The 12,849-nt window shown below is 35.1% G+C and overlaps 1 protein-coding gene and 1 non-coding gene across 2 annotated transcripts; one reads left to right on the forward strand and one right to left on the reverse strand.

Annotated features, from left to right (window-relative positions):
* Positions 1-8,887: 8,887 nt before the first annotated feature.
* LOC133815274 (uncharacterized) lies at positions 8,888-9,936 on the forward strand. Its single transcript, XM_062248130.1, has 2 exons — positions 8,888-9,434; positions 9,485-9,936. Exons 1-2 carry the CDS (start codon positions 8,888-8,890, stop codon positions 9,934-9,936), a joined length of 999 nt encoding a protein of 332 aa, XP_062104114.1.
* LOC133820271 (small nucleolar RNA R71) lies at positions 9,332-9,438 on the reverse strand. The gene has a single exon (XR_009886692.1). It is a non-coding gene; the product is annotated as a small nucleolar RNA R71 (small nucleolar RNA).
* Positions 9,937-12,849: the final 2,913 nt, after the last annotated feature.

Raw genomic sequence — 12,849 nt, forward strand, 5'->3', positions numbered from 1 at the left:
ACTTTAGTGGAGTTTGAATATCTTAGATATTCATCCGTAGTGAAGTAGGTTCTAAGAATTCTGTGTGCTGCGGTGATAACGGAAGGTTGAGAACTTGCATGTCTTAGTGAAGTAGGTTATGAGAATTTTGTGTGCTGCGGTGATATATGGATGAAAACCTGTGTGTTGTTTGATTTGTTTGACATGTTGGTGTTGAATGTGACAGATGGCTAAGCTAGTAAATTAGGGGATATGCTGTCCGATTTTCTATAGATGGTGACATGTTGGCTTTTCTCTTTTTCTTCTATTTTCAGTGCAAGATATGTATTTTACTATGTTTTAATTTTCATGTAATATGTTTTTTTTTTTAACCTATTTTTTTGTTAAATTTTCATGTATTATATTTCTGTTAATTGATGTTGTGCTTTGCTCAGTCAGATTATGTTGTGTGATTATATCATTATAGTAATTTATGCATGTTCTACAATTTTCTTGCATAACACATGTTTGATGAAAGTCCCAAGTTTTATCCTATAATCTCAATATAAGCTCCAACATCTAAAGGTTTGAGACACATTTAAGCATGCTTTATATAGTCTATCGAAACATACTTAAAAGTTACTTTAGTATAATTGTCTCCCTGCTTTTTTTTTAGGATTCTTTCTCTGAAATCTATCATGTTTTGTCGCTTGATATTAAAAAATAGCTTAGTGTGGCAAAATCTAGAATTTGTCTTTGGTAAGGACTTCCAACACTAGTTTTTATGAAATTGCAGTATTTTTTCTAGAGATGTGACACTCAAAGTTCATTGGGATTTAAATGTTGGTTTGAAATTATTTCCTCATGTGGAATGTCTATAGGTTAATTAGTATGTGTAACAAAATATTTCTCCAAACTCCAATACTAAATCTAGACATTATGCAGATTGACATCTATTTTTAACGTTTTGCACTTAAATTTCTTTTTATATTAGATATGTGTAATTTATCTTTTGGATGTACTTATTTTCTAAAAGTATATTTTTTTTTATAAATACAATATTCTAATATTAATTATTAGCTTGCAATTGATTGATTGTTTTTAAGCAAACTTTTGAAAAGTTTTATAAACATAATAATTAAAGAACTTTTTTATAATGTGCAGGTCTATATTGAGATGCATTTATTTGGTGCAATAATAGACAACATTGGTAGTTTAAGTTTTTAGAATCAAAAATATATTTCACTAACTTTGTATACATTTCTTGTGTTAATATTTGGTGATGATAGAATTTGACTGTAGAATAAACTATCATGTAATATGATTTTGAGTAATTAATAAAAAATTATTGTGTTGTATTTTCTTTTGAAAATTTTAGAAATCTAACATATATAATACATTTAGGACTTTCAATGAGATATATATATATTTTTTAAAAAAAAATTATTTTTAAGGGCATGCAAAGAGAGTCATAAAATCTTAATTTAAAGACACTCAACGAGATTTTTTAGGACTCGTATTGCGAGTCCTAAAAAATTACTTAAAGGCACTCAACCAGATTTTTTAGGACTCGCAACGCAAGTCCTAAAAACTTAATTAAAGGCACTCAACGAGAGTTTTTAGGACTCTCAATACGAGTCCTGAAACGAGTCATAAAAAACCTCAGTTTTTAAGGCTCTCAAATAGATGACTCGCAATACTAGTCCTAAAAAGTCTTTTTTGTAGTGGCGGTGTCTCATATCTATCTATAGAATATACTAAATATTCAAGTTAAATCATGATTAATTGGTCCAAAGACATTATATGGCTAGGGGATTTGTATATTATACATGTATATATATATATACTACTCTAGCTCCAATTGGTTTATGGTGTTGATTCAAAAAAATATATTGGATGCGTGTTAATTGGGCAAAATTTAGGTGCATACTATTACGTAAACAATAATAATTATTTAAAAATAATAAAACTATATATTTAATAATTTAAATAAAAATTAATTAAATTTAAACTTAATATTATATTAAACATATAATATATAATATTTAATATTTTTTTGTCACTTCCAAATTAAAAAACTAAACCGAACATAAACTTAATCAAATTAAATAAATTAATTAATTAAAATATGATATTTTTAAGATATTTTATAATAATTTAAATAATTAAATCATATTTATTTAAAAACAATAAAGATATACATATCATTTTTTTCATCTTATAAAATTGTAATAATTTATTTTTTATCAAGTGATTATAGTTCTTTTTCTTCATCAAATTCACTAAAAGATATTGTGAGATACATTAGAAACTAAAAATAGTTTATGCATGTATACTACTGCCTACATTATGACTTTTTCTATTATTATTTTATTTTTATTATTAATTTCTTTTTTTAATTATTATTGTATTTTATATATATATATGTTATGTAGTCATATGAATATATATATATATATCTATGTCAATGTTGTGCTTATATGTCATATATGTAGAGATTATTAATATAAATATATATATACTATAGAACTATAATTTATTCTATTATATATATATAAAAGAAAAAACAGTGAATCATTTTTTATTAAAATTATAGATAATATTTACAATTTTAACATGAAACAAACATTATTTCTATCTAGTATATATATATATATAAAAATATTTATTTATTGATTGTTTTGATGAGTTTATACATAAACTAGAAAGTCATTAGTTAGTACTACTCATCGGTTGCATGTGTGTAAAATCCATTTCCACGAGTAGAATAAGGGTACGCTCATCATTGATTATTTTTGTACCATTTTTTCCTTTATGAATGTGTATGTAACAAAATATATTGTGAATTTGTGAAAATTTTAACTTATAACGAGCTGTGGTGGAGGCCGTTTTGTCTTGTGGCTGCATAAACTAAAATGCTTAAATACACTAATTTTTACAAAAATACAATATAAACATTTGATGGTTGGGGGGGGGGGAGGGGTAAAGGCCCGACAAAAATGAAACGGTATATTTCAAAATACTTTTACAGTTTGTGGTACTTTTAGAAACTTTAGCAAAAGAAATTCTCCATAACAATGGCAGTAAATCGTCAGAAAAGTAACTTATCTTACGAGCACATTGGTACATGTCAATAACAATTTCCAGAACTCTTTTACTTTTTCATTTTTTTTAGGTTAAAGTCTTTGTGTTTTTTATAAGTGTAGCATTTAAGTACCTTATCTTTTTTTTTTTTATGGTAAAAGTATCTAGCGTTACATAATTGTTGCACATTTTCCCTAAACTGTTATCCCTCCGTTAAAATTGGAACTAAACATAAATGTTAGGGAGTATTGCCGCTAAAAATTAAAATATGAGGGACTTAAATGCTTCAATTTTGAAAGAATGAGGACTTTAGCTGCCAATTTCCATATAATTTTTTTTTTCAAGAAGATCAAATACTTTATAATTAACATTTTAAAAAAAATATTTCTTAGATTTTTTAAGGGGCTATTGACTACCCTAGACAAGTTGTGATTCTACCACTTTATATTTCCATATTAATTTTTTTAATTACAAAAATAAGACAAAATAATATTTTTTTACAATATATGAGTTTTCTTTTCTTTACATTATTTTGTTGTCCATGATTTCATTATTGGACAAGTGGCAGTCATTAGAGAAGTAATTAGGCTCATTGGGAGGATAGTGAAGTTTTATAAAGCTCGCCCAGAGCTCCTCGAAGTATAGTATCCTCCCAGCAAGCCAAATTCCATGTTTTAGGCGTGGATGTCTCCAAGTGAGACTACATTCCGAGGACCACCTTAGAGGACCTCCCGTCTTCTTGATCTAATAGTCCTCCAGGTCTGGGAGCTTTGTCCCCAGGCTTGGAGAGAGCATCAGGTGTCCATCACTGTAGCCTTGTCAGACAGCTTTTTGGGCGCCTCGAGTAGTGGCGTTGGGTTTGTACACTCAACAATTGGTATTTCCCACAATGCCGCCTGACACGGGAAAACGTGTAGCTGCACCCTGACAGTGTCAAAAGCATGTCTCCTGTAAGGTTGATGGGCGGCAACCTACAATTGGGCCCCTTGCGATATGAACGCGCCCACAGTCTTTATTAGAACATTTAGAGGGGCTAAATAATAATTAATTCCCCAAATAATTTGAGAATATTTGTAATTAATGATATTAATGACCTTCAGCCCCTATAAATAGGGCTAGGATACCATTGTAAAAGGGTTCACAACTTTTGTACCCAGAGCAATAAATAAGCTGCCTGAGAAAACCCTCATTGAAGCTTGTCATCTCAAGCTTTCAAGAACTCCTATACTAAAGACTCGTAGACTAGGGTTGTTTTATAACCTAAACCACGTAAAACTTTGGTGTTTGTCTTTATTTTTTTTTTTAAGTTCTATTATAAGGTTGATAGCGAAAAAGACAGTCAACATATTTAAATATTTTTATTAATTAAAATAATAGAAAAGAATAAATGATAAATTTGGAGAAAGAAAGAAAGAAAATTGAATAAATAATTTTTAAAAAAATATGTTAAAATGAGCTCTAATAATTCCTTATCTACATTTATAAATTTTTAGAGCTCCTTTAAACATTTTTTTTTTCAAAATTATTCAATTTTATTTTTTTTCTCCCTCCAAATTTAGTAGTTTTTATTTATTTATTTCTATTATTTTAAATAAAAAATATTTAAAGATATAATATTTAAATGATGTAAATAAAAAATAGAGAAACTGATATATTGTAAAAAAAAATTATTTTGTCTTAATTTTGTAATTAAAAAAATTAATATGAGATTATACAGTGGTAGAACTACAATTTGTCTCCTTAAAATATCTAAGAAATAATTTTTTTATATGTTAATTATAGATTATTTGATCTTCTTGAAAAAAATTATATGGAAATTAGCGGCTAAAGTCATCGTTCTTTCAAAATTGAAGCATTTAAGTTCGCGATCTTTTATTTTTTAGCGGCAATAATCTCTAATATTCATGTTTAGTCCTCATTCTAATGATAGGATAACGGTTTGGGAAAAATGTGCAACAATTATGTAACATTATAGACTTTTGCCAATAAAAAAAATAAGGAACTTAAATACAACACTTGTAAAAAAACAGAGACTTTAGCCGCTAATAATTTTTTTTTTTTACATTTTCCTAGATACTTCTTCTTTTATATGGAAAATATTCTTTGAGGAGAAAATCTTGTTCGTTGTGGACTCAAGTGATGAAATAAGTAATGAGACTATTGGAACTTATCTATATAAGTATGAATTGTTAAAAAAATAAAAAAGGTGCTTTAATGACTCCCTAGAGGAAGAGTCCCACATTGTTTTAGAATACTCATTTGTAAGGGTATATAGATAGTAGACTTGAGTATTGGGGTTGTGCCCCAAGGGGTACCCACTTTTGTGGAAGAGGGAAGAGTCACACAAAGGCTCACCTGACCACCACACACGCGTGCACACCGCCGTCCGACCGAGCTGAGCTGGCTGGTTGGTTGGTGTGGTGTGCACCTTATTATTTTTTTGAAAAATTTATTTATTAAGTATTATTTTATTTAATAAAAACGTGATTAATATTTGGTAAAACTGAAGACTTTTTCTCTTCAGCTTTTTTAGGATTCCAACTTCCTCTCCCACGTTTTAATAAAACATTTTTTTCCCGTTAATAAAGATCCACCTTTTCTTTAAAAATAGGGCGATTGCTTTTCAGAAAAAAAAAACACTCTCAATATATTTTTTGATCTGAAAAAATTGCACTGAGTTTATTCCGAGCAATAGCATTATTAAGGGTGTAGTAAACGACGGTTCTCTACGGTGCAGTGGAGGTCCGATACAGTATTGACTGGGCTGTTTTATCCTGGGGACGACGGGGCTGATAGTCTGCTTGCACATCTCTGGGCAGTGCTGCGAATGTCTTAAAGAGAGCGACCTAGTCCGTGACTCAACCCAGATTATTATTCAGTAATTTCGTTCCTTTTTATTTCTGCAGCAACTATATCAACAATTTAAGACGTTTAAGTTTCTGCCATGACTACCGATGATAACTCTGGTGTTGTTGACATAAATAAACCATTTCGTTTTGAGGGTAACCATTTTAAAAGATGGAAAAAGAAGATGTTATTTTTTCTCACAATAAAAAAGGTTAACACTGCTCTGACTACTGATAAGCCTATTGTCTCTGAAAAAGATGACAACGATGAAAAGGACAAACAAACTAAGGCATTAGAGGCTTGGATTGAAAATGATTTTTTATGCAAAAATTTCATTCTCAATGCTTTATCTGGTGACTTGTATGATTATTATAATTCTGACAAAAATGCAAAGGAAATCTAGGACGCACTGCAAAAGAAGTATGACATTGAGGAGGTTGGAACCAAGAAGTACGCTGTCAGTCGCTACCTCAAATTTCAGATGACCGATGACAAGTCAGTGGAAGCCCAATCTCATGAACTTCAGAAAATCGCTCATGAAATAATTTATGAAGGTATGTCTTTAGGTGAACAATTTCAAGTTGCTGTGATTATTGACAAACTTCACCCTGCGTGGAAAGATTTTAAAAAATTTCTCAGGCACAAAACAAAAGAATTTTCACTAGAAAGTCTGATCACTCACCTTCGTATTGAGGAGGAAGCTCGTAAATAAGACCAGAAAGAAGAAGTGCTTGTTGTATCCAGCAACAACAACACTAACAAAAAGTCCACTGCGGTTCTGACACCCAATGGGAAAAACTTCAAGAATCAGAATCAAGAGCAGAACTCAAACCGCAACAATCAATCTCGGAACAATAATCAGAATTGGAACCATCAAAGGAACCAAAACAGGCAACAACAACACCCCCCTAATGATAATAATAATAATGAACCTGCTCCATTTATGTGCTTTGTTTGCAACAGACCAGGTCATATGGCACGCAAGTGCAGGAATAGGCCAAGCTCTGCACTGCAGGCTAACCTGACAACTGAAGAGCCTTTCACGACTATGATATCTGAGATCAACCTTGTTGGTGGATCAGAAGGGTGGTGGGTAGACACCGGCGCTTCTCGCCATGTTTGCTATGATCGAAATATGTTTAAGACATATACTGCTACTGAGGATAAGAAAGTGTTGCTGGGAGATTCACACACTACGATTGTTGCTGGTATTGGAGATGTGGAATTAAATTTTACCTTTGGAAGGACTGTGATTCTTAAGGAAGTCATGCACACTCCAGAGATGAGAAAGGATCTGGTCTCGGGTTACCTTCTTGATAACTCTAGGATTTAGAGTTATTTTCTCATCTTTAAACTTAATTTTTGAACCAAACAAAAGAGTAATGTGTTTGTATTTCGTGTAATTGTGTATAATTTAGTGTCTGTGTAGCTAGGGACCTTGTGTTTGCATTGTCATATTTTTGAGTGATTTATGTAGTTTAGTGTATGTGTTAAACAGGAAAGGAAGCTGAAATAAGTGATCGGGGACTTTGGAATTAAAAAGGGGAACAAATCTGGAACTAGCATGTTGCTGTTCTAACAATGCTGTAGCAACCACAACGTAGCAATCGGCAGGGACCAGTGAAGAAACGTGACAAATTCCAGCTGGACTTAAATGAAGAGAAAAGAGGCGGCCAGGTGACAAGTGCACTGAGTACTGAGTCAGCTGAGTATGTGGGACAAAGTACATGTAGGCAAATGATCTGGATTGTCCAATGAGGGTAAAGGAAAGTACCCTAGAATTAAAGTTGGCAGTCGTATTTTTGGAGGAGGACCAATTTTTAGAAAGGGAGAGAACTTTTGGCTAAGTACAGAGAAGGTTTCAGGGAGAAGATTTAAGAAGAGTACGACCAACAGAGAAGGAAGAAGGCTGATGCCATAAGGAGGATTTGAGCTCACAACTCATTCTTCCTACACCATTTCTTTCTCTTTGTATTAATTTCATCTAATTTCTGCAAACTCCATGGATTACTTCTGTATTATTTTCATGTTTAAGTTTGCAACTATGAACTAATTTCCTAAGGATTTGGGTGATTATGAACCCTCAAGTATGAACTCAACATATAAATGCAATGGCTAAGTGATTATGTCTTTGTTCAATTGAATGTGTTTTACTGTTACTGAATGTTAATTATTGGCCATTTTTAGCATTTACTAAGCTAGATCTAACTTGGAAAAGGGAAGTCTAGCTGATTTTATTCAATTGATGCAAGAGATTCATCTATTTTTAGGTGATTTTGAGTAGTAGAATAGGAATGTTTTGCTACCTTGCATAACTTAAGAATTGATGCTTAAATGAATGTTTATAATCTGATTTCATGCAGGAATGTATAGAAGGGGAGTATAGACATTAGATTGCACGTTTTGGGAAAAACTTGCTGGGTTTTACGAAATTTGTTAACACTGTCATAATTGCTAACCCATTGCTGAGCCATTGCTGTAACAACTGGAACGAACCGAGGGGAATTAATCACCCGAATCCATTTTTTTTTATATCTGAAAACCACCCAGTATTTTGTCATTTTAATCTCTGATTTTTGGTTTAATTCCTTTGTTTGTCTACAAGTATTTTCAGAGTTAATTACCCACTCTTTCTTTTGTTTTGGTTACTATTTTATAAGTTGTTTTTGGTTGATTTTACAGTAATTTAGTTAAAAAGTCCCTGTGGATACGAACTTTGACGCTTTGTCACTGTATTACTTGTTGCCGATTGTGTATACTTGCGCATATTTTAATCATTAGAAAATTTACAACAAGTTTTTGGCGCCGTTGCCGGGGACTTTAAAATTAAATTCTGTTTTATCAACTATTTGACAATTTATTTTCATTGTTTTTAACCTTGTTGGTTCGGGTTGTGCAATCTCAGGTACCTACAGTGTATGAACCGGCAAGAGGACAGTGAACTTGCTCCTATTGACCCCGAGATCGAAAGGCACAAAAGGCTAACAACCGCTGCAACATGGCTGAAAATGTTGGAGAAGAAGAAGAGGGTGCGCAGAACATGACTAATCCTATTGTCTTGGCGGATGATAGAGCCAGGGCAATAAGAGAATATGCTGCCCCTATGTTCAACGAGCTCAATCCGGGCATTGTGAGGCCCGAAATTCAAGCACCTCAGTTTGAGCTCAAACCTGTCATGTTCCAAATGCTCCAAACAGTTGGTCAATTTAGTGGGTTGCCAACGGAAGATCCTCATCTCCATATTCGCTCATTTTTGGAGGTGAGCGATTCTTTCAAGCTACAAGGAGTGAGTGAAGAGGCTTTGAGGCTGAAGCTATTTCCGTTCTCTTTGAGGGACCGAGCTAGATCATGGCTCAACACCCTTCCTCTCGATTCCGTTACAAATTGGAATGACTTGGCTGAGAAATTTCTAAGAAAATACTTCCCTCCCACCAGAAATGCAAAATTTCGAAGTGAAATCATGTCATTCCAGCAGCTTGAAGATGAGTCCACTAGTGACGCGTGGGAAAGATTCAAAGAGCTTTTAAGAAAATGTCCACACCACGGTATCCCCATTGTATACAAATGGAGACATTCTACAATGGTCTCAATGCAGCCTCTCGAATGGTTTTGGACGCTTCAGCCAATGGAGCCATTCTTTCCAAGTCTTACAACGAAGCATTTGAGATTTTGGAAAGGATTGCAAGTAATAACTATCAATGGTCAAACACTAGAGCTCCTACAAGTAGAAAGGTGGCGGGAGTTCTTGAAGTAGATGCATTAACAGCTCTAACAGCTCAAATGGCCTCAATGACCAACATCTTGAAGAATATGAGTTTAGGAGGAAGTATTCAGCCAGCTGCTGCCATTCAAAGTGCAGAAGTATCATGTGTATATTGTGGGGACGGGCACACTTTTGAGAATTGCCCTTCAAATCCAGCCTCGGTTTGCTATGTGGGTAATCAGAATTTCAACCGCAACAACAACCCATATTCTAGCACTTACAATCCAGCGTGGAAAAATCATCCTAATCTGTCATGGGGGGTCAAGGAGCAAGTTCAAGCATAGCACCAGCACAAGGAAGACAAGCATATCCACCAGGTTTTTCACAGCAGCCAAGACCTTCACAACATGTTCAAAACTCCCAGTCGAACTCTTTGGAGAATCTAATGAGGGAGTATATGGCTAAGAACGATGCAGTAATACAAAGCCAAGCAGCTTCTCTTCGTAATCTTGAGATGCAGCTCGGCCAGCTAGCCAATGAAATGAAAACTAGGCCACAAGGATCTTTGCCTAGTGATACAGAAAACCCAAGGAGAGATGGGAAAGAACACTGTAAAGCTATTCAGCTGCGGAATGGTAAAAATCTGGGAAATTCTGAGGAAATACAGGGTAGTGGAGAGCCCACTTCAATCCAAAGCGAAGGAGAAACAAGTAACAAAACTGCCCAGGAAATTGCTGAAACTAGCCCAGTTGCTACAGCAAAGGGTCAGCAAACTGCTCCAGTAAATTCTGGTCCTAAACCGCCCCTTCCATTTCCGCAGTGATTTCGCAAACAACAACAGGATGGTCAGTTCAGAAAGTTTTTGGATGTACTGAAACAGCTGCATATTAATATCCCCTTGGTCGAAGCATTGGAGCAAATGCCAAATTATGTCAAGTTCTTAAAGGATATTTTGACGAAGAAAAGGAGTTTGGGGGAGTTTGAAACTGTAGCACTTACAGAAGGATGCAGCGCAATGTTGAAAAGTAAAATACCCCCTAAATTAAAAGATCCTGGCAGTTTTACAATTCCGTGCTCAATTGGGGGTAGAGATGTGGGAAGAGCATTATGCGACTTAGGCGCTAGTATCAACCTTATGCCTATGTCAATTTTCAAGAAGCTGGGTATTGGTGAGGCACGACCCACTACTGTTACTTTATAACTTGCGGACAGATCTATGGCTCATCCCGAGGGCAAGATTGAAGATGTGCTAGTTCAAGTGGATAAATTTATATTTCCGGCAGATTTCATCATTTTAGACTATGAAGCGGATAGAGAGGTACCTATAATCTTGGGTAGGCCTTTTCTTGCTACAGGGCGTGCTCTTATTGACGTGCAGAATGGTGAACTTACCATGAGGGTGAATGACCAACAAATCACCTTTAGTGTGTTTAAAGCTATGAAATTCCCGGATGAAGTGGAAGAATGCTCTAGAGTTGACGTTGTTGATACTTTGGTAGCTGAGAAGTTCAATAAAAGGGTGGAAAAAGCTGCTATGGGAACCCCGATTTTTGGAGATGAGGAGGAGTATAGCAGTGAAGATGAGGAGATGATTACATGGGTAGATTCTTGCCAACCAACCAAGAAATATAGTAAGGTGTTTGAAGCTCTAAATTTGCCAGAAAAGCACTTTCAGGCCCCTAAACCATCTGTTGAAGAACCACCTTAGTTGGAGTTAAAGCCGCTGCCAAGCCATTTAAAGTATGTATACTTGGGCGAAGATGACACTTTGCCTGTGATAATTTCAAGCTGTCTGGAGTCTGTTGCTGAGGAGTCATTGCTGAAATTGCTGAAGCAGCATAAAAGGGCGATTGGATGGACAATGGCTGATATTCAAGGGATTAGTCCAGCGCTATGTATGCACAAGATCTTGCTGGAATCTGATTGTACGCACTCTGTGGAGCAGCAAAGGAGGTTGAATCCAGTAATGAAGGATGTGGTTAGAAAAGAAGTCATTAAGTGGCTTGATTATGGGATAATCTATCCGATTTCCGATAGCACTTGGGTTAGTCCTGTCCAATGTGTTCCGAAGAAGGGGGGTGTTACAGTAGTTACAAATGACAGCAACGAACTGATTCCTACTCGCACAGTTACTGGGTGGCGGGTTTGTATGGATTATAGAAAACTGAACAAAGCCACTAGAAAGGACCATTTCCCTTTGCCCTTCATCGACCAAATGTTGGACCGCTTGGCGGGTAAGGAGTTCTTTTGTTTCCTTGACGGGTATTCTGGGTATAATCAGATTTCTATCGCGCCTGAAGACCAAGAGAAGACTACTTTCACCTGCCCATACGGCACATTCGCTTTTAGGAGGATGCCCTTTGGGTTGTGTAATGCACCAGCCACATTTCAGCGGTGCATGATGGCGATTTTTTCAGATATGGCTGAGAGTATTTTGGAGATATTCATGGACGATTTCTCTGTCTATGGGGATTCATTTGAAGGTTGTTTGGAGAATTTAGAAAAAGTCTTAAAGAGGTGTGAGGAAACCCATTTAGTGTTGAATTGGGAAAAATGCCATTTTATGGTGCAAGAGGGCATTGTATTGGGGCATAAAGTGTCAAAAAAGGGGATTGAAGTTGATAGAGCGAAACTGGAAGTTATAGAGAAACTACCAGCCCCTACTACAGTTAAAGGCATTCGAAGTTTCCTTGGTCATGCTGGTTTTTACAGGCGTTTTATTAAGGATTTTTCGAAGGTGTCAAAACCGTTATGCAGCTTGCTGGAGCAGAATAGACCTTTTGAGTTTACTGATGAATGTCAAGAGGCATTTTTGAGATTGAAGTCAGCCCTTGTTACAGCACCAGTGATCACAGCACCCGACTGGTCATTACCTTTTGAACTTATGTGTGACGCCAGTGACTTCGCGATTGGAGCTGTTCTTGGGCAGCGGAAGAACAAAATTTTTCATTCTATTTACTATGCAAGCAAAACATTGGTGGATGCCCAGATTAATTACACTACAACTGAAAAAGAGCTGCTGGCCGTGATTTTTGCCTTTGAAAAATTTCGATCCTATCTTGTGGGGACTAAGGTCATTGTGTACACAGACCACTCTGCGATCAAGTATTTGATAGCCAAAAAGGATTCTAAACCGAGGCTCATACGTTGGGTTTTGTTGCTGCAAGAGTTCGATTTGGAAATCTGAGACAGAAAAGGGACAAAAAATCAAGTGGCGGACCACTTATCAAGGCTAGAAACTAACACTCACAGCAGCA

This window comes from Humulus lupulus, chromosome 2, assembly GCF_963169125.1.
Source record: "Humulus lupulus chromosome 2, drHumLupu1.1, whole genome shotgun sequence".
Lineage (NCBI taxonomy): Eukaryota > Viridiplantae > Streptophyta > Magnoliopsida > Rosales > Cannabaceae > Humulus > Humulus lupulus.

Bases quoted from the DNA above. Each gene is read 5' to 3' on its own strand.
- LOC133815274 (XM_062248130.1), top strand. From the start codon at position 8,888: ATGGCTGAAAATGTTGGAGAAGAAGAAGAGGGTGCGCAGAACATGACT. The intron at 9,435-9,484 runs GTATCCCCATTG...GTCTCAATGCAG, and splicing joins AAGAAAATGTCCACACCACG to CCTCTCGAATGGTTTTGGAC.